General features: G+C 37.6%; 2 protein-coding genes across 3 annotated transcripts in view; both read right to left on the bottom strand.

The window, feature by feature from the left end:
- The window catches only part of WDSUB1 (WD repeat, sterile alpha motif and U-box domain containing 1), a 26536-nt gene extending 14618 nt beyond the window's left edge, over positions 1-11918 (bottom strand). The window contains exons 1-7 of one of the 2 annotated variants that reach the window (XM_067316818.1): positions 11857-11918; positions 9108-9184; positions 7917-8338; positions 4608-4792; positions 3784-3876; positions 2812-2905; positions 6-39 (exon numbers count right to left, since the gene is read on the bottom strand). In XM_067316818.1, coding sequence (XP_067172919.1) covers positions 6-39; positions 2812-2905; positions 3784-3876; positions 4608-4792; positions 7917-8338; positions 9108-9173 — 894 coding nt within the window. In that variant the 5' untranslated portion in view covers positions 9174-9184; positions 11857-11918. Of the gene's footprint in view, positions 1-5; positions 40-2811; positions 2906-3783; positions 3877-4607; positions 4793-7916; positions 8339-9107; positions 9185-11856 lie in introns of those variants that run through there. The other variant, XM_013945148.2, reaches the window with a different exon arrangement.
- A 4392-nt stretch (positions 11919-16310) lies between these two features.
- The window catches only part of BAZ2B (bromodomain adjacent to zinc finger domain 2B), a 158347-nt gene continuing 147236 nt past the window's right edge, over positions 16311-27421 (bottom strand). Inside the window, exons 30-38 of the mRNA XM_067316811.1 lie at positions 26741-27017; positions 26404-26559; positions 25789-25949; positions 24510-24820; positions 23989-24124; positions 21646-21792; positions 20135-20400; positions 19168-19311; positions 16311-17774 (exon numbers count right to left, since the gene is read on the bottom strand). Coding sequence (XP_067172912.1) covers positions 17621-17774; positions 19168-19311; positions 20135-20400; positions 21646-21792; positions 23989-24124; positions 24510-24820; positions 25789-25949; positions 26404-26559; positions 26741-27017 — 1752 coding nt within the window. The 3' untranslated portion in view covers positions 16311-17620. The remainder of the gene's footprint in view (positions 17775-19167; positions 19312-20134; positions 20401-21645; positions 21793-23988; positions 24125-24509; positions 24821-25788; positions 25950-26403; positions 26560-26740; positions 27018-27421) is intronic.

Raw genomic sequence — 27421 nt, forward strand, 5'->3', positions numbered from 1 at the left:
CTTACAGTTTCATATATTATGACACATTTGTCCACAGACCTTAAAAAAAAAAAAATACACACAGATGCACAGAAAGGAATAAGGAAACAAAATAATTTTTAACTAAAAACAAACTCTTCCATAAGCAAAATAAGAACAAACAGAGCTTTTAGCATCAGTTTATGAAAAAGGTAGATAACTAAATCCCCTCCACCCATACCCAACTTAGACATTGGACACTGATTAGATGGGCATACAGCATAAGTAAAAGCTAATACAGTAGTTATCTCCAAAAACCTCGCACTTCCAAGAGAATTTCTGATGTAGAGGATCTGTACAGTGCTTATGCCAACTGGACCCAACCCCACTGCTTCCCACTGTCCGTACCATGTCTAATTTAGGTCTTTGAAAGAAGTACCTGTAATATGTAATAGTTATATGTACAGCTCCACTATGTACAGACTCTGGCTATCCATTATTTACTTTCAGCATTTCTATTTATTTTTGAAAACTTTTCATTTACAAAGTGAGCTAGAGTAAGTAGTGCAATGCAATACGTAAAATATTTAATGATACACAAATTGCATAGTTTTTTACTATGATAACAGTGTTTCCTGAAAGACTGTATGGGACAGATAATTTCACTTATGACAATGTAATCTAAAACTCTAATCCACATCTCTAATGGAAAGTAAAGTAACTCTAGATCACAACCATTCATAATAATCTTCAAAAACTGAAAAAGATTCTCTTAAAAAGAATATAAAGCAAAATGTCAAAGCAAGATACTGACTTCTGGGGTTTGTATAGTTGTAAGTTTATTTGCTAGCTAACCTATTATATACTGTTCTTTTTCTCTGCAATAGATTAGTTTTTCCATTTCATCCTAGAAATTCAAATTTTAGTAAAAATTAGTAAAAAAAGACAAAATGTAGAGAAGAAACATTTGACTTGTTATCTTAAAATGCTACTTTGACAGTTTAGAAGTGACTAAGTACATTTCTCATACAATGCAAAATAAAAGCATAGTCACTGATATTCATAAAAACATAAATGATTATATCTACCTTAATTCATATTTCTTCTTTTAATAGCTTTGGTTTTTTTAACCCCAACTTCACTCCCCCTCTTTGTACATCACTGATTTTTCCTTAAGAAATCATTACTATATTTAGAACAAAGCTAGGCTACACCAACATCATCATTTCAGAGCGCAGGGTATGTATTCTAATTGGTAATTTCATTTAAACCCATGATAATATCATTATTACAAGTGGAAGTTTTACTACAAGTACACATATTTTATATGATCCACATACAGAGCTAATTAACCTGTACTTTTACCTAAAAAAACCAAACACAGACTGTTTTTATGTCTTACTGAAATAGACAAAAGTCAGCAAACAACCTTAATGTATAGCACTGATTTGTTATTAAGCAGTCTGTTTTCAAAGTAAAATCATGTGATCGTGTTTGCTGAAACGTATTTAATTTTTTTTTGCAATGCTGAATTCTTCTTTAAATGCAGGGCTCTCATATATATCACTACCACTTAGGACACTCCATGGTACTTGTATTTCTTTTATGAGATGGAAGCAGAATTCAAGTATTAGTTATATAATACTTAAAAAAAAAGAAGTGTCCCCTTGTTTTTTCAAGTTGCAAACATCTATCTAGAATTTCTTTCTAACTCCTGGATTATGTGAAAGTTTCAGTGAACGAGTATCTATATGAAACACAAAAAACAGTTCTATGCATTATGAATTAGTTTAGGATTTCAAAATAATCAGCATTTTTCACAACAGAATTAAAATCAAAATCTGTTTGTACTGGATAGTTAACTGACAGTATAGCACACAAATCTCACTATCAAAGTATTCATTATAAATGAAGATTTTTGTCCTTTGTTGATAAAAGTAGTCCTCACGGGTATATAAATCAATCTTGTAATAAGCAGTAAGAAGAACCAACTTTTTAGTAATATAATAGTTTAAGAAAAACATATACTTACTGATTTTAAGAACGCATATCTCCTTATAAACTAATTTTCGCAATGCCTCAGAGAATACACCTGACGCTATTCAAATCTAAAAATACTTGCATGGAATGCAAGCACTGAACATTGAGACTTAGATCTGGCCCTGTTTTTTAAAGGTTTCCACATATGTAACAGATATGGGTGGTTGCTGCATATCCATACAGAAATTTTTAAAGGGTTTTTAAAAATGTTGTGAATGTATTTGGGTAGTTCAATATCATACTCTGAAGATGAAGCAAAAATATATATGACATGCATCATTCTTGAAATCTGTATGTGTATGTGCAGAATACATGGATAGATAGATATACACATACACATAACTACTACAAAGGAACTACTTTTAAAACGTTCTTTATTTTACATTCATCCCCAAGTATCTCTAAGGGACTCTCATAACCTCTCTGGGCAACCTGTTCCAATGTCCGACCAACCTCATGGTAAAACAACTTTTTTTCTTTACATCTAGACAGAATTTCCCATGTTCCAACTTGTTCCCATGTTCTTGTCCTATCCCTGGACACCTCTGAGAAGTGTCTGGCTCCATCTTCTCTACATCCTCCTAATAGGTGCCTGCCAACAGCAACTAGATTCCTTGCCCCCTCCTTTGAGCCCTCTCTTCTTTTGGCCGAACAAACCCAATTTTCTTAGTCTCTTGTCATTGTTAAGGCCCTGACCTGAGGTTTGGCTAACTAACAGGCCATGGGAAACTCCTGGACATGACATGAAAAACTGCTGAACATAACAAATAAGAGAGTTAAACGAAATTTAAACAAGTAAAAGATACCGCTTACCCTGAAACTAACATCTGTCCATCATAAGAAAATGCACAAGCCAGAACTGGGGCAGAATGTCCACTCAACGTGCATTTATATTTTAATTCAATACCTAAAAACACAAAAAATTATTATTACATATGGAAATATTTTTTAAGGTATAAGAAGACCTCCTTTAAAAAGTATAAAGGTGTCTCAAAGATCTGGCTCTGTGACTTGTTGCCTATGAAAAAGAAGATATAGGATTGCAGAGACAACTTAACTTTTACCTCTCTGACTTCTTTACTTTGCAATCCTAATATTGGTCTAAGAGTGTTTTAGATAAATAAATGTGTATCTGTGTATACAATATTCACCTCTACAGGCTTTTATGTAAAAGAGATGACAAAAAATTCCTACTGAAGATGTTTTTGGTCACCTGCCTAGTCCCTACACAGCAGTTACACATCAACATCGCAGTTCTAGCAGGAGTCAACACTTCAGGGACTAATCAGCATAATAATGAACTATTTTCATTCTTAAAGGTGAGCAGCTCTTGTTCAAGGGCTGAGATGTATAGAAAGATGAAAGGAAACTTCTGCCCTGCATAGGGGTAAAGAGGTTTCAACCTATCAATCTGCCTAAAGGCTACAGTAAAAATGTTGCTTGTTTCCAAAAGAGAAAAATGCTAACTGAAAAAAAAAAAAAAGTTTATCATAATATTAAGTTTGGGCGTTTGGTTTGTGTTTGTTTTTTGTTGGTCATATTTCTTTTAGAAATCTTCACTTTTACAATTATATAAAAAGATCACTAAATAAAAGTTACAGGGCCCAATCTCACAAAGTGCAGCACGCCCTAGCTGCTCTCCAGCAAAGCACTGAAAAGAAAACTTTCAGCTTGTGATTAGTTTAGCTATGAATCCATGATAGTGGCATAAAAATGATCTTAGATGTAAGTTGTCACTTTAAAAGTTAAGACATTTGGATAAGAAAAAAAATTACTATTACACACCTACGGAATCTGCAAACAAAATAAGCCAGAGTTTGATCTGATTATCTTGACCACAAGAAGCCATCTGGAAGTATCTGGACCCACGTTCACCATCTAATAAAATTCAAAAATATTAAAGTCACTCAGAAGCACTGGAAAGAACAACATAACCGCAAACTAAGTCAGCATTCCTACACCGGAATTCCTGCCTATCACAACTGTGGAGAAGAGTGTGATGACACAAATCAAATACAACTGATACACTGAGGTCTGTGAAAACAGCTCTGAACAGTATCACATCTTAGTGGGACACGTGATATTCTGGGCTCACTGATCCCCAAAACTCCTCCAACAGAGCAAGTCAGGTGCAGGAGAAACAGTCAACCTATTCGCATACCACAGCTGAAGCATTCGGCCTATTGTGTTTAAAGTTCTCCGAATTGCTTTAATCCAGTCCTGCTCTTTGGGGAGCAAACCATGAAAGAGCAAAGTGTGAACGGTACTCAGGCACTGCATCTGCTAGCACCCTTCTCCATCCCAGGAGATAGGCTTCACTTACAGATGCTGCCCAAATATTTTCCAAAAGGCAGATAGGATAATTAGCTACTAAAAGCTATCATAAGCAGGCTAATCACCTTGTTTGTTGACCTAGTACATTTCTTGTCATCAAACTCAGCACAGCTTTTAATTAAAAGTGTTCAGAATATTCTGAAACATCATCAGCCCATTGTCATTTGTTAATCTTGAGCATTGATGATAAAAAGAATATGAATAAAAACAAACTACCAAAAAAAAAAACAACCCTCCTCTTCCATGCTCCTCTCCAGAAGAGCCAGGTAACTAACCAGAAACTGGCTGTGAAGAAATATCACAGCAGGTAACGCCAAGATCGTGTGTTTTTTCATTATAGAGGCATCTCATTTTATCATCCCAAATGGTTAAATCACCACATGATGATCCAGTGACAAAGAAATTTCCATTAGGAGAAAATGCACAGGCCACCAAAGAACCATCTTTAGCATTCCCGGATCTGAAAAGCAAGAGCATAAGAGATCCAAATTTAGAAGAAGTGATGTTCTGAAGAGTTGGTCTCTATACCGCAATCTGACACAATAAACCAAACTGCAGAAGTTAACTTTGGGACTTGAAAACAGAGGGGAGAGAAACTGATATCAACAATGCAAAGAACTGCAAAACGCAGCACTACGGGAAACAGGACTTGCTCTTTCACCACAGGTGGAAAAATGTGAGATGTTACCCATAGACAATCATGTAACTGAGTGATAAAATAAGTTTCAAACTAAAGCCATTCTGCATGCACGTATCACGAAAAGTGCTCAATCATCTGTTTTAAGTTCTATGGTGAGATAATTTTAAAGGTCATCATTGAATACACAGCTATCATAACACAAATTTACATGTACAAACAGTGAAAAAAAGCGTCTCCCATGATTTCTCTATGTTCTGTTTAAAGCCAAAAGAAAACACCCTAATAACCCATACGATATGCTGTAGCTGAGTAGAATAATACTTTGTGGTTTATAATGCAGGGTTAATTTTAGACCACTGGTATTTAAGAAAAAGTAATTTGAAAAAACTGACTTCTGTATTTTAAAAAAGCCAGTCAAAGGACTTTGTAAAACTGACCTCAGATTCAGATTTTTGTGCTTAAGTTTTAGCTATTAGCAAAATTAACAAGAAAATTCCTAGCAGATATGTAGGTGTCTTGGGGTCAGTCTAGCATCCTGCTACTATCTGGTACATAACCTAATGTCAGTTGGAAGTATCCCACTCCTAACATAAGGTCCAGCATGCAGAGCTGAATCTTTAAGTAGGGGTCGGGGGGGGGGGGTAAAAAAAAAATCACAGACATAAACGACATTTCTACAGCAATAAACCTCATTTCCAGAGAGAAAGAAAAACATATTTACTTCGTTGTTGTATTCTGTAGAACAGCTGCTCATTTTCTTTTGCTGATGGTAATTTTAATTACTGCCAGAGGTGTCAAACATCAGGTACTTAATGCCACAGAAGACAAGTCAATAAACTTTCCTGAGATTTTTTCTAACCAGATATAGGACCTTCATAGAGGCATTGATTCTCTTAATTCGATCATTAAAGATACTAGCAAATACACTACACTGCTTCCCATTTTTACATACACAATTCTTTTTCCTCAGTGCAGCTTTTAAAACTCTCCTTCTTTCATGCAGAAAAAAAATGTAGCTTCTTCTCTGAAGATTTAACAGTAAAATAAATAGCATTACACACTTCTGGAGTATCCTCTTAAGACTTTCAGGTCAGATATCAATATCCCAACTACTGAATGAGAAATGGCGAATGCTTTATCAAATATACATAAATTAACTTGCTTTCAGGTTGTCTTTAGTATAATTAACTGCACACCATAAAGATGGTTTAAAGAGCATTGTTATAAATAAATAAATATATATATATACACACACACACATATATATACACACACACATATATATATACACACATCAAAATACATACAATTAAAGTTAAGCTTACAGCACATCAGGACTTCAAGAATGAGTAAAAGTGAAGTGAGAGGGAAGGGAAAGGAAGGCCTAAGCTCTTTCTTGTTTCTTTACGATGTAAACACCAAGATGGAATAACTTCAGCTTAAAAAACAACAGAATACTTTCTACATAGTCCTTATATGTATCAACCATTCAGCTAGGAGGAAATTGAGGATATAGGCCTCATTACGTATATTAAAAGCAAATATTTATAAGGAAATTACTTTTTAACATTACTGTTTTTTCCCCCCTCCAGTAACTAGTATTCTGAATTTAAATTGTAATTAGCCTTCACCAGTAATTTCTCAAAACAGATAAACCCTTAGACTTCAGCAGTCACCTGAACGAAATGAATGACATTCGTGATTTTTCTAAAAGATAAAACTAAGAAGCAGAAGGTAATCAATAATTTCTTATTCCCCCCAAACAAAAGAACCCTTTCAGTGTCTCTGTATGCATTACAGACAACAAGAAGTGGCAAAAATCCATTAGAATTCTGTTTATGGACAAGTTTCCAGATTTAAGATTTCGGATAACTACAATAAACCATTTTGAAAAAATGTTCAGTTCATATCTAAATCACTGCTGTAGAAGGTAGAGAGGCCACAAAAGCAATAACATGCTTGGCAGGGAATTAACAGAAAACAAACAAGTCCGGCTTTCAAAAATGGCTGCTCATTCATCCTGAAGACCAGAAGAATGGAATATTTCATAAATTCTCTCAAAAATTTTTAATTTCTTATTTCCTAATTTTAGAGAGATATTGTGTAATTGCTGGTATAAAACTTTAATAATGGCTTGCCTAAGTACAGAATACAGTATCTAGCCTGAAGGCTTTGCTTATATTTAGAGACACAGAAAAGGACTGAGAATCACTCTAAGGTTCATGCCTTTAACTGCACAATATCATTAAAAGCAATCTGCTTTATTTCAAACAGGTGCTATGTTTTGGAAACCCAGGTGAAATGCTGATTATCACGCTAACTAACTCAGCTCCAATACTCCATTCTTTCTGTTGCCATTTAAGTCTTATCCTGAAACAATATGGTTCATGCCAATGCTTTCCAAGCTTTTTGGATCGCTGGACTACCGTCAACCTCCTGGACTCCAAATATTCTTGTCATTAAATTCTTAATTAAAAAAGACTATGTATAATGCAATATAAACTACACAGCACTAACAGGCTTCACTGACCAACTGCCTATCACATGTCACAGTCTCTCGACCCACTGTTTAGAAACCAGGTGCATGTAACACACAATGCATCCTGATTTCATGTTAAATCAAGGAAAATGCTCCCATGAACTCAAAAAAAATAAATAAATCGGGATTTGGATGACTGATAGCATAAAAATCAAAGCTTCTTGAGTTTGCATTGTCTGACTTAAAAAAAAAGACTCAGTCTTTTTTGAAATCATGCACTTCTCCTTCTCCTGTTTATAATCTTTTAGTCCTCTAAATCCAAATCACTTTACTGTGTGACCTAAATTAGTGGTATAAGCGTGCAAGTCTTGTACACAGTACAACATACTACTTAAAAGACTAGCACTTACAAAAAACTATATTTGTCAGTGTAAACGAGGCTGTCAAAAAACATACGGCACTCACCTGTACAATTTCAATGACTGCGCATTCCAAAGAACTACGCTCCCATCTGCTGCACCTGACACTAGATACGTGGATTCGGGAGAAAATCGGCAGACTCTAACAGGACTGCCACCGGGCTGCTCCAGCACTGCCAGCCTCCGCCCATCACGGGTGTCCCAAACCATGGTCGTGCCATCTGTCGAACACGAAGCTAAAGCGTGTCCTGATGGAGAGAAGCAGCAGCAGTGGACAGCGTACGTGTGACCTTTTAAAGGCGAGTAGGGAAGCTCAGTGAAGTTGTTCAAAGAATAAAGGCGAACTGTTTTGTCCAAGGAACAAGTAGCCAAGCAAGATGAAGAAAAGGCACAGCAGTTTATATCATCGGTATGATCTGCTAAAGTGTGAATTAATGTCGCCATTTTATCTACTTTCAACAAAAATATCTGGAAAAGAAGAGTTACAACATTTACACTTATCTCTTCTATTTCATAAATGACACATACTACCTCAACAAGAGACCTTCTCCAGAAAAAAACAACAAACTCATTTGTAGAGGCAGATTTTCCATCTAAGTGTTGTTTTACTTTCAACTTAAATCAGAGACTGTCCATGGCAACGAGATGAGGGGTTTATGACTTGGTTAGAATTAACATATCTAAACATGTATTGATTTCAACTTGCAATTTTTGCAACACAACATGCAACGCTTACACAGCACCTACTTAGTTTTCAGAAAGTGGCAAAATAGTTTAGTCTACCTATTTCATTTATGCTGAGATACTTGCTGTATTTGCTGCTCAGATTTGTTATCATCTGCATCCACACTAGGCACAATGAAGTAAATGGACACTGTAAAAGACAGTCACCAAGCTAACAACTTGTAAAGCATGTGGTACATCCAAAAGACTTACCTCCTTCTGTATGGGATCGGCATCCCAAGTCAAAGTGTTAATTAGGACATTAAAGCATTAATACCAAGAATATGCCAAAATTTTTCCTTTATTACCTAAATTTTCTTATACTACCTGAACAAAAAAAATAGCCTAGTAAGTTTTCTCTACTGACCTAGGGTGAAACAGTTCCAAGCATCTCTAATTGCCTTCAAACCATCCTCTCTTTAACTGGAAATACCATGTATCTGTTTCCAAGCCATCTACATTAACAAACTTTGTCGTGAAACACCGGAATCAGCAGAAGCTTGTCTCACCATACCTGTGAACTTGACTCCAATAAAGTCGCATATATGAAACAGACTGCTAAATCTCCAACTGAGAGCATGTATTCTAGGGCTGAAATACAAGTCACAGAAAATTCCATTAGGCATTTGCTTCCAGGGATTAAAAATAATTTTGAACTAATGGCTACAGAAAGCAAGCAGGAGCTAAAGCATGAGAGCTAAGCTGAGGCATGGTCTGTGCATGTGAAAGCAGCCGATTCGCTGAGCAAACGTCAAGGCATCTCCCTTTCTATCATTATCTCCCTTTCTATCATCTCTCTTCCTCTTGTGAAATCAAGCAATTGGCTGCACCACCACAGACCATGTTGCACTTTTTCTTCCTGGAGAAATCTAGACTCTCTGGTTAGGTGACTAACTATGGGGCCAAGTCAGAGGAAAGAAAAGGCAATTTATCTCCTCATCCCTGCAGTCTCCCAAATTTCAAAAAAATTCATATCCTCTCTCAGCAATCCTGTGCTTCTGCTTACATAGAAACTGATGTAAAAAGACAGGCTTTGGAGTACTCGGAGAGCGTGGGCTCTGGGCGGGGATACAAGAGCCTTGCTGGAAGCCGGAGGACAGGTCGAGGCAATGGGGTCAGAGCCACAGCTGCTTCGCTAGAACTTGGGCGGACAGTCATTCTAGTCCTTCACCTTGCTGCCTTCTGTTTTCTCACTACAAAGACTAAAATCATTATGCCAGGCAACATCATTTGACAGTTAGGAAAAGCTTCATTTAGCTTTGAGCACAGAGCTTTCCTTGTACTGCAACGCAGCACTACAATTTTAATCTTCTGCATTCTTTAAAATTTGTATACTACAGTGCATGGAGGATACAATCAGGACGATGCTCCATTCTGCTGAGTATTATAGAGGAAAAAAGATAAGTCTTATACCAAAGAACTTACGGTGTTACCTAAAAAGAAGCAAGTGGAGATAACAAAAACAGAATAAGTGAGCACATAATGAAGGGGAGCCCATTCAGAATGTTTTGCGGTAAAATGTAATTAGGAGAGTCCTACAAAAGTAAACAGTGAAAGACACCTTCAGTCTTAATTCAGTGTTATGATGTCCTCAACTGCCCTTTGCTCCAGCAGAAGATACTAGCACAGCACAGACTCAAGAGTAATACTTCAGCTACACCAACAGGTATACCAAGGGGCATGTATACAAGAAAATAATCTTCAATTTTTCTATAAAGGCTTTCAGCAGTTAAAACCACATGTATTCAGCAATCTTAACCTTTGTACTTACACCTCCAAAAAATCTGGTTTTAAGTCATCAGTGACAAAATAAAATAAAATCTAATCAGAAAGTAGTATCAGGAAGTTTCTTGGAAATTATTCTGATGTTGAGCTTGCTGAAATATTTTCCAATGAATTATACCTTGCAAAAGATTTAGTAGTTGATACATTTCTTTTAGAAGTACAGAACTTAGAGTGCCTGTTTATCCCAGTCGGTATAATTGAGTAGGAAACTGTACATACTATTTAGAATAAGACCAGCTTAAACAATAAACTCACATTTGCAGGTCTAGCATACATGAGCAGTAACAGCTGATAACAACTCTGAGGTAAATTTTCCTTTCTAGGCCCGGACCCCTTATTCAAAACCAGACTTCTGACAGCTCTCGCACTTCCACAGCGACATTAGCAATAGCAAAAGGTCAAGAGCAATACTGTGTCACAGGCTGCCATGTAAAGCGAAGATATAAACACTTTATAAAAATTTTAACTATTCCTAGAACCGCCTTCGCCTGGCATTGAGTTTTGCTGTCCCCACACACCCCTCCATGCACTTGCGCGCATGTGCGCGTACACACACACATGCAAACAGGGGGTGGCAGAGCTCAGGAAACCCTTCTGCCTGATGGAAAGGGCAGGAGCCACCAAACATCTACTAACAACACATAGGTTATGCTAGTAACTAAAAGCTGTCTCTCTCTCTCTCTCTCTGTTGGGGAAATTAAGGCAATATAATGCCAAAATTGTAAGCCCACTGACCGCATCCCCATTCTGCAACTTGTGCCCCTCCCTTCTGTTAGGAATGGGACTAATCCAACACATTTTGACATCTCAACTGTAGAGAGGAAAAAAACCATTCTTCTTTTAACTACGAGAAACTGAGGAGTGGGACAAAGCTTAACGTCTGGAAAGATGAGATTAAAGGAGGACACCGTAATCTTGACATTAGGAGACCCGGGGTGGGGGGAGCAGCCAGGGGCTCTCTGCAGGAAAGCAGAGGTAGGGAAGAGCGGTTTCGGGGATCAAGACTTCACAGCAGCCGAGGGAGAACAAGAACCTGGTGCGTTGTCACCAGCGAGACGTTCGGCGCCGCAGCACCACCTCCTCCAGCAACTACAGTTCTCCCCCAGCCCGTAGCTGCCAGCAGCTCATCAGAGGAAAGACGCGGCGCTTCCAGGCGTCACCGCCGCCCCCTCCCTGCGCGCAGCCCGCAGCTCACCGCCCCCGCGCCAGGGACCCTCGGCCGGGCCGCGGGCGGCTCCCGCCAAACCCCGGACGCGGCCCGCTCCGCCGACAGGGGGCCGCTCCCGCCGCCGCCGCCGCCCTTGAGCAACGGACGGGCGCTGAGGGGACGCGCGCGGCGGGGCGGCCACCGCCACACCGGCTCCCGGCCCCCCCCCAGGGACGGCCCCGACCGCCGCCGGCTCCTCCCCCCCCTCCACGGGGCACCGCGAGGCCGCGCTCAGCCGCCCCAGGACGCGCGCGGCCGGCAGGATACGCACCCACCGTCAGCCCGCCCGCCCCCGCCGGGCCCTGCGGCCGCCGAGCCCCCCCGGCTCGCGGCGGCTCCTGGCCGGCCGCCACAGCGCGTCGCCTCGCGCCGCTCCGCGCATGCGCAAGGCGCCCGCGCCCCCGCCCCCTGGCGCAGCCCCGAGGCGCCGCTCCGCTGCGCTCCGCCGCGCCCGCTCTTCCCCTCACCGAGCCTGGGCCCAGGGCGCCGGCTGTGCCGTCACCGTCCCCGATCTGCGACTCTCTCCCAAACCCTCTCCACGCCTCAGTTTTGCCAAATTCACGCGATCATTTTATCCGCACGGGCGCGTTTCGTCGCTGGGTCACGCGCCCCGTGGGCGCGAGCCTGCGGGCCGGGCGGCGGCGGGCTGAGGGCGGAACGCGCCACGCCGCGGTCTCCTCAGGGCGGGCCGGCTCCGCGGGGCTCCCCGTCCTCGGCGCTGCGGGCCACCAGTGTGGAGGGAGGGAGCCGCCGGGGCTCCCGGGCCCCGGGGCGCCAGCGCGGCGCTGCCCGCGGCTGCCGGCGGCCTCGCCCGCTCTCCCGCCCGTGAAGAGCGAGGGCTGCGGGCAGAGGCGGCCGCTGTCGGTAACGGCTCCGTCCACGGAACGGCCGCTGCCGCGGGCTGCTGCGGCTCCCCAGCACCGTCCCCCATCGCAGAATTTACATCGTCACCAAATGCACAGCCAGACGCGTACCGAGGAACGCAGGTAAAATAAATCGCTTGTCATTACAGCTACGTTTCTTCAGGAAAACTCGGCAATGTTCTGGAGGTACTCGTTACTCTGGAAACGCTCCCTTTTACGTAAGTAGCCTGCGTTCGTGTCTTGCGCTCCCTGTAAGGCGCCTTGCCTCACGCACCTACTTGAGTCACCGGCTGGTGACGGTCCATTAACTGTGTGACCTAACCCATGGCAAGCATGCAGCCTACCTGGTATGTGCTGCATTCATTTAGCAATGCGTGAGAATAAAACATCTTGTGGAAGCAGAAGAACTTATCAGTTGTTAAAAATTTCCTTAACAAAGAGGGTAGATCTCTGTACCCACAGGTTACAGTAAGATTGTTCTCTTATTTTGCAAGTGGGAAACCTGAAGAGAAATTACTTGCTAAATACTACATTGTGAATCTGTATTTTCATGGAGCACCAGGTACAGGTCTCCTGTTCTAAATACTAGGCCATCTGCAAAATTCAGCATACGTAAGGATTTTCTGACACGTAACTGTACGTCTTGCTGTGTGTCCTTCATTTGTTTCTGTTCTTACAGACAGGACCTGGTCATGACTGAGGCTCTTCTGTGTTACAGCACTACAGTGAATAAAGAGTAACGTGTTTCACCCTTTGCAGTTAATATATTCGACAAATCTTATTGTACATTCTTTACGGAACTAGTCCTGTTTTAACAATCTGAATATTAATAATGTGATTTAGCTGGACCTTACTGCCAAAGCAGACTGTGAGTCATCTTTATTACCATCATCTTTATGACAGAAGAAATGACACCAATCTGTCTTAGGCACTTACGAAATATGCTCAACTCATCCACTTGGTCTACAGCACTTCCATTGGCAACCACATTTCAAAAGGCAACCAATTTAACAGGTTTACTTTTCAGAAATCATTCCTGCAAGCGGAATGCAATTTGTTGGTACTTCAGTTCCTTCCTGTCATCTGAATTATTTTTAAATACATCATTAACTACGTTAATGTAGCATTCTTTTCTTGACAATTTCCTTCATTGTCTATATGGGAGCTAGGTAAACACTCTGTACATACTGTCCACATTAAGTGCATTTCTTTGATGTATGATTATATAACACTTTTATAAAGATCTCAAAATACCTCACAAACATTAAACTGGTGGAAAGTACATTAACGATTATACACAGAAGTAAACCAAGAGAAAGGTTCACTGACTTGCCAAAGTCATGCAGTGAATCAAAAAAACAGCTGGAAAAGTAACAACTCAGACATAACTGCATGTTCTCACTTCTCTTCAGATTGTTATAAGAGACTGTGAAAGGAAAAGCACACTGTTTTAAAACAAAGCATAAATACTATTTAATTCCCCGCAGAAAATTATTCATGGGAGCAGTTTATCTTGCCCTCTGTCCAATGTGACAGATATCATTTCCTTCTGTAGCAAAAAAGTCTCAAGTGTTGGGTTACTTGAGAACAGAGTATGTGGCACTGCGTCAGAGTCTTAAAAAAAAAAAACCAAACCTCTCTTCTGCAATACCAGAAAACTTATTTTTTAAATATGAGATACTGGATCAGAAAAACATCACAGAAATCTGAATGGAATTATGGCTGAGAGAAACATTGCTGCAGCTAACTAATTTAAAATGAAGAATATGAGTCAGAACAAGCCCAGAAATATAGCTACTATCAATCAAGCCAGTTCTACCAAAGATGGTTAATTTGGGCAATACAGCCAACAGAAATTTGTGTAACGAAAGTTATCACATTCATTTTTTCTGAATGTACATACTAAATATAAAAATTTCTGGTTTACCTTGAAATTATCTTGGTAGCTCTAGAAGAGTTATATTGCCAAATAGCATAATTGTGCTGTTACTGATTTCAGCCTTTAGCCCTCAAGTTTGTTAAATCTAAAACATGCAGAAAAAATACAATGCAAGTTTAATAAACAAAGTCCCCATGGCCACTAGTTCTGCATGTTACATAAGAATGACAGTTCCTCAGATGTCTGCGCCCACTCATAGTTGCACAGCACCTGTGACCTTCTAATTGTGGTTAGAAAACAATGGAAATTGTATAAAAAGATTTAGGAAAAAGCTTTAGACCTTTTTTTAATGAGATGTATTTTGTCCAAGGTGACTACTACTTCTGATTTCCAGCTGCTTCTACAGCAGTCTGTTTTAAGAGATGCCAAGAGACAAAACAGATCCCACAGTCACAACCAGAAAAACTCTTCACTGACCATCATTAATGGTACTTTAAAAATAAGAGTTTGCAAATTTGTCAAGAAATCCTCCAAATTAAGATGGTGTGCTTCCTTTGCTCAGAAAGGAAGAGAGGATACCGGAGAAATTTTCCTCTAAGAAAACAGACAGAAACATTTACAGGAGATAAAGTTAGCAAAAGAAGGAAGATTAAGCACATTTTTGTAGTAGTTAAATCCCATCTTATTTGCCCTGGCTCTTCTCTATGAAGATAGTACGATGACATTTGTATGATTCAGGCTTGTCATTCAAATATAATTAATTCTTGTAAATTTAGTTTTATCAAAACAGTAATGAGAACGCTGGCTGCTAGTGAGCAAAGCAACACACTGGTAATGTGAAGTTCAGAGAGGTGAAAATTACCTCACCATCATAGCTGTTTATAGCTATAATCTCTTCAACTTTCCCTGCTGTTGAGCTGAATGAGGATACAGGCTGAGAAATACAACAATGTATACCTGCTAATGTTCTTCTAACTTTTTAGAAAACTAATATTAGATCTAATATAGGGATAAAATATTAATCAGAACAGACTCTGAGACAAAAACAGTGGTTTTGCATCAAATAAAAGGTTTTCCCAATAATTTAAAAATACTCAGAAGAGTATTACAAGCCTACTCTTATATGTTCAAAACACTGATAAATCTTCGCATCTCTGTAACATATGAGTAATCTTTTTTAGTCAAGTTTCCACTAAGGTGACAAAAAGTAAAGCAATGAATCAATCAGTGGTGGAGCCAAGAACAGAATGCAGGGCTGCCTGTCACCCATATGAGAGTGTTTTATTCTAGATGAGCAGTTCTTCTAACAGGACTTGCACAAAGAAAACTAGTATACTGAACAAGATCTTTTGGGGAGGGCAACAGAAACAAAATTTCTTTAAAAAGGCACTGTCCTTTCTCAGACAGTAGTACACTCGGACATCCTTCCCAAAACAGGGATTATAATGGCAAGGGGGAATACAAAACAAGACTCCAGGACCCAAACATGGCAGGCCTAATCTACAAGCAAATAAAAATAAACATTACTTGCTGAGCACGCTATATTGGGGTAGCATGGCTCTGCAGCACTCATCTGTAATTCTTCTGGTTTCTGCAATTAGCAAAGATTGTCTCATGACCTTCTCCAAACCAAAGACCAAAAAAGAATGTTTTGAGTGCCAAAAGGTTTTAAGAAACATTACATGAACCATTACATGTACCTGTATACATTATCATGAGTGTTCACGCTGTAACAGGAGTGAGTAACGGGATTGCCAGAAAGGGGTCAAATACTAGGCAGCCAAATGGTTATACCATAAGGACTTAACTGGTTGATGTTATTTACACTCATTCAAATAGGTACTGTTTGGCAATTGCTTCTTTTTGAGTTACCATTAAAAGGCCAGAATAAGAACTTTGTTAAATGCAAGACTCCCAAAACGTTATTAAAAATATTCCTGTATACATAAGATCTGAAGTATTAAAATCGCCAAGAAAAACTGGTTTGCAAAACAGTCTTTTATTGTATCCGTGCCACACATACTAGTGAAAACACTCCTAAAAAAGAAAAAGAAAAGAAAAAGAATGCTACCTTTCCACAACATTTTTTTTAAATAAAACTTCAAGTACTCTTACATTAGTACAAAAAAAAAAAAAAATCTGATCTATCTGCCCCAACAGGCCACCACAACACACAGTAGATAAAACACAGTGGTTACAAATGTCTTTTTTGTTATTTCTGTGGCAAGGCAAATGGAGGGAAATGTTTCTATGAAAAAATACTGTGTGCGTAGGAAATTGTCACAATTTTATTCCACATGGATACAAATGATTATACTTGAATTTGAGGCCATGGTGGCTTGAAATTATATAACAAAATAGAAAAATGGAAAACTAATATCCCCTACACCCTGTTTTAAAGGCAGGCACTACCAAGATTAAGGAGACTCCACAGTGTTGGTAGAGGATAATTACTGTACAAGCCATATAGCTATAATTACCTTAAGACTAAAATAAAATGCTACCGTCCTCCTAAGGCATAAACAATAATGTCTGCAAACAATATGTACACATCATACATATTTAAAACAAGACTTAATATAAACAATAATGAACATTATATACATATGTCTCAATTTTTCTTCACTGTCTTGAAATACAATTTAACTACACAAGTGATGCAGCAACATATATATAAATGTACTTGTAACTCTACAGTAAAGTTTAATTTTTAGTGCCTTCACAGCACATCAGTGTAAACAGTTTTACTTGGCTTTGTTTTATATTTTAAAACATTCCTTGTTGTATTTTCAAGATTTAAAGCAATTTTCTAATTCTTCCTTTTCACAGAAAACGAAGATTCTGGATGCTGTATAATCATAAATAATTCATAAAATTAAATACATTCACTAAAAAATAAACTACAAAGTAAAAAAATGAAAAATAGATATTTATTGAAAGGGAAAAGAGAACCATTTCCCCAAGTAGAGCTCTGGTGGTTGAATATTCAGTGCGTTTTGATATATTTTAAATTGCTATTGCACTATAACACCCCTTTCTTTGAAATTCTTTGGGTGTACTTCCCTGTTCTACCTAAATTAGTTTGATAAAACACACAAACCAATAACCAAGGGGCCATGGTTGCTGTAAGAGTGAAGCCTTTAGAACTAGTGTCACTCTTCCGTGATATTTTTTAAGAAAAAAAAAAAACAGTCATTAGTTATGCACGTGCCTTGCACTTTTATGTAAATATAGTTCACATTGCTGGTCTCATCAGTCCTCATTTAAGGAAAAAAAAATGGATTCTGATAACTTCAGCTCACTTTGAAAATCTCTGTCCATTTTTTTTCAAAATACTTCCTCATGTTGTGGCCAGCCCTGCCTATGTCAGAATCATCTTCATTAAAGGTTTCACAGTTGTCAAAAACAAGCCTGACATCTAGCGAAAATGCTTCAAGATTAGGGTACCTGAAAGAAGAAAAAAGTAAATGATTTTTGGAAGACTGGGAATCAAAGAGGAAAAATACTTTAACTATAACAAAAAGAACTCTAGAAACAATACTGAATTTACCACTAACCACAGAATATTTAATGAATGCTCTGCATCTTTATTACACTTTTGACATTTCTGATTTTAAATATTTTCAAGAAAATGAACATCAGTGTAAGTAATAATCTCTCATCATTGTATTTATAATTTGCATCAAAAACTTTGTAAGCGAGAATTTCAAGACTGTACTGAAAAACAAACTACTTTTTAAATTAACTTTCCCCTGTCAACAGTTTTCTAGTTAAAATGCTATGGGTAAATTCCATTTATTCATCTTTTCTTGGGCTCAAGTCCTTTCAAAAGTCCTTTCAAAGCACACAAGTGCTGAGTACTCACATTTACCTCAAAGAGAAACAATCAGATATATAGAAGGCTGCCCTGATCAAATCTGTAACATTTTCTCTGATCTCTTTTTCTTATCCTGAACGTACAAGGTCCAAATAGTGATTAAATATTCACAGAAATGTTAAAAAGCCAGTAAAAGGCACAAGTCTACAGTTATCAATGAGCATGTGTGCAGCATTTAGATCTCAAGCTCATGGGAGAAAAAGCCTCAAGGAGTGAGAAAGTCCTTTGTATCATCCTAGGAAACTGGTTTGGTTGGAACTGATGGACACTCAGAGGGTCCATCCTTTTTTTTTTTTTTTTAATGGATGACAAAATTTTCTTTGGTGGTGGGGAATCATCAGAGCACAGGGATGTAACAAAGACGGAAGTGACAGGGGAACAGAACTGAGATTCCTCACATAAAACATGTAGGGGAATAAATTTTTTTTTTCCTTTTTAAGAAGTTGTGCAATCTAATTCTAGGAGCATAAAATGACTAACCTCCATTACTGGAATGTTTTCTAGTTTCCCGCAGAAGGGGTGCTAATTCACTCCATAGCTGCAACATTACTTAAGGGGACTCAATTAGCTTAAAATCGGTACACGCAGTTTTTACTTAAAGTAACCATGCTAAGATGCCTCAGTGAAAAAAGATAAGGAAAAAAAAGATTTTTCCTATTGATTTTGTATATTTGACCTGGAAGTTTTATTATTTTTCAGTTGAAGTCAGTCAGTTCCACAGGTCCCACCTGACATGCTCTTTCACTCAGATATGGCAAAGAGAAAAAAATTATACTTATGAATTCTTATTTTGATCATAAGTTATCAGACAAGTGCCAGAGCAGGCAGAAGACCAAAGTATCTTTTAACTAATTAAAAGAAAATACTGAATTTCAAGTTGAAATATAGCCTTTTCAATGTTTGTGGAATGTTTAAAAAAATTTTTTTTTTATGTACATTAAAATTTACAGTGGGTTTACTTACTGTCCACTACTTAGCTTGTCTCTAATGGTGGAAAAGTCCATAGGTTTTTTAATAACTTTCTTATAACCAGGAACAAGTTTCAAGTTTACAGGAAGTAAGAAAGGCCATGCATCTTCATGAGTTTCCAATTCTGAGAGGATCATGCTGAATAAAATAAGGTTTTAAATCAGTATTTTTAAGCTGTTCACATATTCACAAAGGCTCTTCTTGTTACATAAATTCACCCTGTACTGTCAATCTGTTCACTTTATAAAGGGACAGTACTTTATTCTGTGTCCTGTGCAAAGCTCAAAACAATGTCAATATAGACAGACATCTTAACTGAGCATTCAAAATAGCATTTAGTTCTCTCCAAGCAACCTATTTAAGAAATGAAATCCTAGTTATCATTTTAACATTCTAAAAGAAAAAACACTTGTGTATCTTCCATACTTTGATCCTCAACATAATACATTTGGAAACTAGTAAAACAGGTGCTAATACTAGGTTCCCCAAAACTGTGAGCAGGTTAAACTACATCACTTCTGACTTGCCAGCACAGCAGCAAAAGAAGATGCATATTCCTATTACTGTCTCTTTCTCTGTGATGCAACTATGCCTTTTTGCCATGGTAGATAAACAATTTGGTGACATTTTAGAAAGCTGTCAGCACCTCTCTCTCAGGGTCTTCCAACTCCTGGAAGTACATGGAGAAGTAGGAGGTTTCACAGACAACATGCTATTGAGAAATACTTTCCTCTTGTGCTTCATTGCCAAATACAGCAAATACTTCCATCACACACCAATGTTAAATCCTTAGTATCTACAGTGAAATCATCGTGAACTGCTGTGTGAATACATGATAGGGAACAGGGTTCTTGTGACCTCTCTTTCCCAAAAACACAGACAAGAAGAATCAGGCACTACTTGATTCGACAAGGTTTGCCCAAGTTCCAAATTTCTTACTTTACAAATAAGCAGATCGTACCTGCAAATAGCCAGGTCCTTGGAGTCATCTCTTTTAGGTTTCTTAATAGGAGTGAAATTTTCTTGCTTTAGTTGGCTTACAGAGACATTTTCATCCATTTTTCTTTTCTTAGGATCCATTTTCCCTCTTTTTAAGGAGCTGCTTGTAGTTGCAGAATCTTCATCCTCTGTATCTCCCACTAAAGATAATTTCCTGCCTCTCTTTTGTTCATTACTTTTTTTCCCTTTGATTTTAAGTTTTTTTATCTTTAGAGTTTGACCACTTGCCTACAATACAGAGAACTGAAATAAGCAATAATGAAGAAATTACAGCAACCTCTGTATTATTAATACACAGCATAAAACCAATGAAGATCAGACAAATGGAAGCACCAAAACAATTGAGATATTTAATGACTGAGATTATTTACTTCCTATTGTTCTCTAAAGGCAAGCAAGGCTGTAAACATCCATATGACCAGTGATTTAGGTTCCCAGTTTGTGACAGTATACAAGCACCTGACTTTTAAATAGGTAAAACCTTGGAATAAAACAGGCTGGCCTATTTTTAGGCAAAGTAGTTGTCCACTCCTAAAAGACTGATATAACCACAGATGGAATTCACTTCTAACAACCGTATTATTTTCAAGATAAAAAAAAAAAAAAAAATCCAGTTTTCCATAAGTCAGGGGAGTTAGAGGGATTATTAGTTTAAAGATTAAAAGCTAGATATGAAAGATACAAATACCTTGACTTCAAGATAACTACAGGAGAACATAAAAGGAGTATGAAAATTTAAAGAAGGTATACACAAAATGGAAAGGAGGAAAAATATTTAATCTAATACAAAGGTATTTATTAACAATGAAATTAAACTAAGAAAGCATACACTTAAGATGAAAACAGTAAGAGTTCCTGACAGCAATGTCAGTTTATGGTTTGGAACAATGTGCTAAAAGAAACAGATAGAAAGCTATTACTTGGGGATTTTAAAACTACCCAAGCAAAAGACAGTAACACTAATAATACAAATGTCTCAACTGAAAATGATTATGAGGAACAGGAGACATACATAGTCTTTCTCTCAAATGTATTGAGATGTATAAAAAAAAGCAACAGTAAGATATGCTGTACAGAATGAAAGGAGTGATACTAACACTACTTTTCCCCCGTGTTTCTTTCAAACATTGGTCTTTCAACATTTAGAACAATAAAGTTCTAAAGATTAATGTGGAAAAATATTCTTAACGAGAGAAATAAGGAGTTATGATATTGAATCAGCAAGAGAATTCTGTACCTATTTACATTAAAAATTACACTTAAGACAAACTAAATTGTAGCTTCTACTTACCATGAGAGTCCAAGTTATTAAAAAAGAAAAAAAAAAACACTACCCATCTCATATTATTTAATGGCAGTCCAGCATAAACATACAGATCATTATTTTGGTTAAAAAAAGTGCTGGGAGATCTCAAACGCTAGCATGTATAAAAAGGTCAATATATGTCACTTCACCTTTAAGATTAATATTACCTTTGCTATGCAGGCAGGGCAAAACCAGTCACCATCTGGAATAGTAGTGATCTTGGGTCTGTGGCAGTATGTATGACAGCCTTTATCACAACCATCACAGAGAAGCAGCAGTTCTTCATTATCTCCCTTTCGACAAATTTGGCAGTACTATAATACATGAAAAATTGCTTTAATTCAATTTTTCAACTTTGAAACACTGTACATAAATTTATGTATGTAATACACCTCCTCTCCAAACACACATACTCACTTTGAAAATTACTTCCCTTTCATTTTACCACAATCAGTCTAGCAACGATCACATCTGTATAGAATATATGCAATAAGTGAGGAACTAATCTAAGGGCTAAATGTCAACACATTTGAAAAGCAATTCATTGTCAGATTGGTGTCCTATAGCATACCAAACAGGTGAAGGTATCTCATAGCCAAAATCACGCGGAACACATACTATCTCAGGGATTTTCTCTTCAATTATGCCCATGGCACAAACCACAATTTGTTAAAAATGTCTGCCCTCAGGTTTTAATTCATAGGAACACCAACCTTAGAAATTACCCTTCCTCTGGAAATTACTTTCTCTATAGTATAACACTGCTGAATTTGATAGCTTTTATGATGCAAATAAGCCCCTATAGTTTTACTCACTTAATGCTTTTGGTAAACAAGACGACATTCATTGTCAGTGCACAAGGAACAACATTGATTAGATCTGCTCTTATGTGTTGTCAAAAGTTGGCTACAGTTAGTTACTGGCAGTTTTTCATTTTAAGAATTTCAAAATAGTTAATTTCAATGTCCCTAAAAGGATTTGCAAGTACCATGTTTGTAAGTTTGCATGTGGTTAGAAACACTGAAATCAACCAGAAAAGGCAAATTTTAAAGTAACTATTAAAGAAGACTGTAGAAAAAAAAGTGCTGTAAATGTGATTCAGCATCAGTAAGGTCTGTTGTTACAGTTGCCTGCAATCCTTCTGTGTTTTTTTTTTTAATTATTACATGTGAGTTATTTAATTCATAAAAATAATTTATATTTTAAATTACTACAATGTTTTCATATAATAAGCAGTAAGGATCTTATCCAAAGCACAGCAAGAATTCACTATGGCAGACCAAGTATGATCCTAGCACTTCCAAAATTCATACTAGCCTAAAAATATCGAATGTAGAGTCAATTTTCTTACACACAGTTATTTTGATATTCTTCTATATCTGGACTTCTTTTTCAGGAATGTAAAGATCTCCACATGTTTTCACTATATACCAATGTCTATCATGTAATTCAATAAAACATTTCAGGCAATTTGTGAATTATATGGTTCTTCTTGATACCAAATTACATCTTACAAATTACATTTACATGCCCTTTCAGCTGCTCCTACTAAATTTATAAACCCTTTGTTCTAAAGATACAGCCTTAATCTACAGTTTTTATCTAAATTATCCATTATCTGTATAGATAAAGGATATTTTTTTTTTTTCTATATAGAACAGGCAGACATTACAAAATTAGTGGAAAAAACAATAATTAAAAAATCCCTTTTGCCAGCACCACCACATAGCACTGGCAGTACCATATCACATCATAAAGCTGATTGATCATAAAGCAATTTGAGGTCAATTTTAGCAATAGTTCAACAACTGGAGAAAGACCTTTACACATTAACTGCTTTAATTATGAAAGCTCTTCCTATCACTATTGTAGCAGTACTACAGCTTGTATTTTCAGAAATTTGAGGTTCGAAAGTCCATGCAAATGTTGACACATGCATTTTGCATGCCTTCTTTGTATATGCAGTTAACACAAACCTATTTGTTAAGTGAGCATGTGTACAAGGAAACAAATATTTCAGCGTATTTGCTTACACACCTGCCCAGTTTGCATGTGCAGTTGTGATAAGTGGGCATGCAAAGAAGCCACACACATTTGGAGCATCTCAACTTTCTGAAAAATGAAGTCCTTAATTAGAATATGCGATGCTGAATCTCCATAAAGCTCATGTCACGGATGAGATCAGAAATATTCCATCAGATAGAGTATCTTCCATCAGATGGACTCAGAAATGCCTCTTTCATACTTAAATGTTAATTACGATCTTAAACAAAGCAACCAGTTACAAGGGCTTTTCATCTTAGAAATTTCATGATACTGAATTTGTCAAGAAGGGGATAATCTTTTCCATTAGATTTACAGTCATCTATGCACAAAGTACAGTTTAACTGTATTAAGTTTTACAGGCAGTAATAAGAAAAACGTTAATCACGGTAGCTTTAAGTGCTTAAGGTGGGGAAATAGAATACAGCAAATTAATTTACAGTATTTTTTAAATGAAAAACACTTACAACTTTCATAATAGATTTTTCCCATGCTATTGATTTCTGTAACTGCTGAATGCACAGAGCTACCTGTGCAGCACTGCGCGCTTCTGACAATGCCCTTCTCCATACCCTTAGCCCTGGAGCAATATCCTCTTCACTTCTGCATTGAAATATAGAGAAATTAAGTAGGTCACATCCGTGTTTGCTGATGTTTAAACGTGGAACAATCATTAACACATTGAAAGCCAAGCAATGACAAAACGTACACAGCCAATAAGTATAAGGTTTAAGCAACTAAATTTGATGTAGTGCACAGACTGTGGCTACGTGCCTCAAAGCTTAGTCACAACCAGTTAAATGTAAGATAACTTTGCAAGATTATCAACAAACATAACAAAAAATATCTTTACAAAGCACCATGCAGAATAACATGATCCAAATGGATCACAGACATACAAGAAGATACATAAATAACAGGCAATAGAAAATAGGCTCCAATTAGCAAAGAAGCACAATAATTTTTCAAGTTAATCTCAATAACCTACCCGTCACCATCACCACTAATGGATGGTGCAGGAGCAGGGACAGTAACTGTGCCCACATTATCCAGTTTGATCTGAATGGTGGTACTTAAGGGGCTCTTCAGATACCTTCGCTCTATGTTCCGCTCCAAGTCAGCAAGCCTGGTTACAGCTATATCTAGAGGGTTGTCACTCTTCCGCTCTAGAGAGCTGGTACTGCCTTCTCCGCCTCCAGCACAATCTCCATCGTGCTTCTTGTGCAATCTACTAATTGACTTATGTTCACAATATACCAAGTCTTCTCTCTCCGATGCAGGTTCAGGACACAGCCAACCCTACGTTAATAGAAATGTTTGCACATTTATTGGTTGCTGTTAACTTACTCAATGTGTAAACAGAGGAACTGTTTAATGGAATCAAACTAAATTACTGAAGCGCTGTTTCCAGTATATCTTAGTTACTTGTAATCCATCTGTAGACACTCTTCCAAAAATATCCAGAGAAGTAAAATAATTAATCAAAGCATTACCAGACTTTCTGAAAGGACCTATGGAACACCCTGCATTCTTACCTCCTTCTGAGGCATCCTGTTCTATCAGTCAAAACATCAGATCTGTCTGTCTTACAGACTGGCTGGGACCAGATCCCAAACTTCAGGAGACAGTATCCATCACACAGAAATAACTTTCACCCCTAGAATATACTACAGCCCAAATACTACATCTGAACTATAACCAAACATACATAAGCTGATCCTACATTCACCTTGGGAAAGCCTCAGGTTGTGATACCAGGCATTAATTTCTTCATTCTTTCATGCTCACAACCCATAGATCACATTTTCTCCATGATTCTACAATACTCAAGCAAAGAAGTATGATGAGCTCATGGGCTTTTTTAAAAACACCAAGAGCAGCAGAAACCCAAAACATAGAGAACAGCAACACAAAGCATTATAACTAAGTGGTTCATATGCAGTGAAATCTTTGCATTTAAAAAGGGTTAACAAAACATGCATGGCGTTGCATGCTATACAAAAACACTTGTCAACATCTGCCACTCTAAGCATCTTCTTTAGCCAGTGATTTAACTGAAATAAAATAATGCTTATCTACTGTTCCTCTTATGTCTGGAACACAAATATCTGCGATACTGCTGCAGTGGATTTGTTTTATTTGCAGACCATTAGAGATGAATGAGAAGACACTTATCAACAGCGAAAGGACTGCTACTATCTACTTTATATTCTCCCCACTTTAGTAATGTCATTTTAAAGAGAGATTTTACTTAAAGTTGGTTTTACCTTAACTTGCAAACTAGCTGATGCAACTCTCCTCTCTAGATCTTCCACCTGCTGAAGAATAGCAAGATCCATCTCCATTGCTTGTTCTTCTACTGACCAGTTTTCAACAACATCTCGAGTTACCTGGTTATCTTCATTTTCATTTATATCAATAATTGCAACTGTATTTGAGAATCATATTTTATTATTTTAATTAGTATTACAATGTCTCTGAGTAAATTCAAGCTGATTTACCTGTTACTCCCATCAAATGTTGAAGAATTGTTATAAAAGATACCAATACGACTACTAAATTCTGTGGGTTTTCAAGCTTGCAATTTAAAGGCAGGAAGAGGAAGGGAAGGCTGAGCTGTAGTGTTACAGAGACAGAAAGAGCTTGAAAAGGTTACCAAAATTTAGTCAGGCCCCTAGAGCAATTTACATTATACAGGGGACTTCTCCAGCCCTGTAACTTTCCAGAATGAGGCTGGTGAAAAGACAGTCTACAGACAGTGAGAACCTTACCTTTTCTCTCTGGCTGATACTATAACCCTGCACGTAAATACATCTCAGACCCATCTATACCAGTTTTCTTATGCCCAACAACCACACATAACAGAAATACCAATTACATACCATCCTTATTTTTGATGCAGGCCAGAGTGATATAATCCATGTGTTTCTGTATTTGCTTTTGTAAGGCCTTTTCTCTTATTCCCCTGAGATGCAGCACTTTCAGCAAAGATTTTAGGTCCTCGGGATCAGTAATCCTCCACCATCCATACTGCATTTCTAAATCAAGACAGGCATGTAAATTCTTTACAGACACTTCTAATGCAATCACAATCAGATTAGACAAATGATTTAGAAAAATCAAATAGACAAATTATGCATAAATAAACTGAAACAGTACAGTGGCATTGGAGCAAATTATCTGTCAGACAGTTCCAGCTTATTGTTGTCTCATGCTTACCTTCTGGTATGGGTTTGGGGTTAGGATAATCTACTGGTTTGGCTACTTCAACTGCTGTAGAGGGAGCAGAAGCTATTTTTTCAGTCTGTAGTGCTGGTGATTCGCTTTTACTTGTAGGAACGCTAGGTGCCAAGAATGAATTACCATTCCCTTCCGACAATCCCAAACCCGATCCAAGAGTAGGTAAAGGAGATGAAAATGGAACATTTGAAGTAAGAACTCCCGTAGGCCATCCACAGAACTGAAGTCCCATTATAGGTAATCCAGTCTTCATCTGCTACACAGAAAATATTTTTAACGGTCACAACTGCTATTACTAATTGAGTACTACCTGAATTATGATTAGGACGCTATTTTTAAAAGCACAGTCAAAATATAAAGGAGGCCTTTACTCAGTACTTTGATTAATTTAAAGAAAACTAATAAAATACAAACATGTAATAATCCTTACTAGGGCCCTATGAATGCTTAGGGAATAATAGTTTTTAAAGGGGTTACATGTCTGAAAATTAGTTTTTATTTATTCATCTGTTTTGTTTTTTGTTTTTTTTAGTAACAGTGGTCAACCCCTATAAACCCAATCAAATTACCGAAATGCACATACAAAATTTCAAACATCGATTTACTTTGGATTTTGCCTCCCTTTCAATAAAAAGCTTCCGGTATCATAAAAGCATTTGT

Source organism: Apteryx mantelli, unplaced genomic scaffold (genome assembly GCF_036417845.1).
Source record: "Apteryx mantelli isolate bAptMan1 unplaced genomic scaffold, bAptMan1.hap1 HAP1_SCAFFOLD_129, whole genome shotgun sequence".
NCBI lineage: Eukaryota > Metazoa > Chordata > Aves > Apterygiformes > Apterygidae > Apteryx > Apteryx mantelli.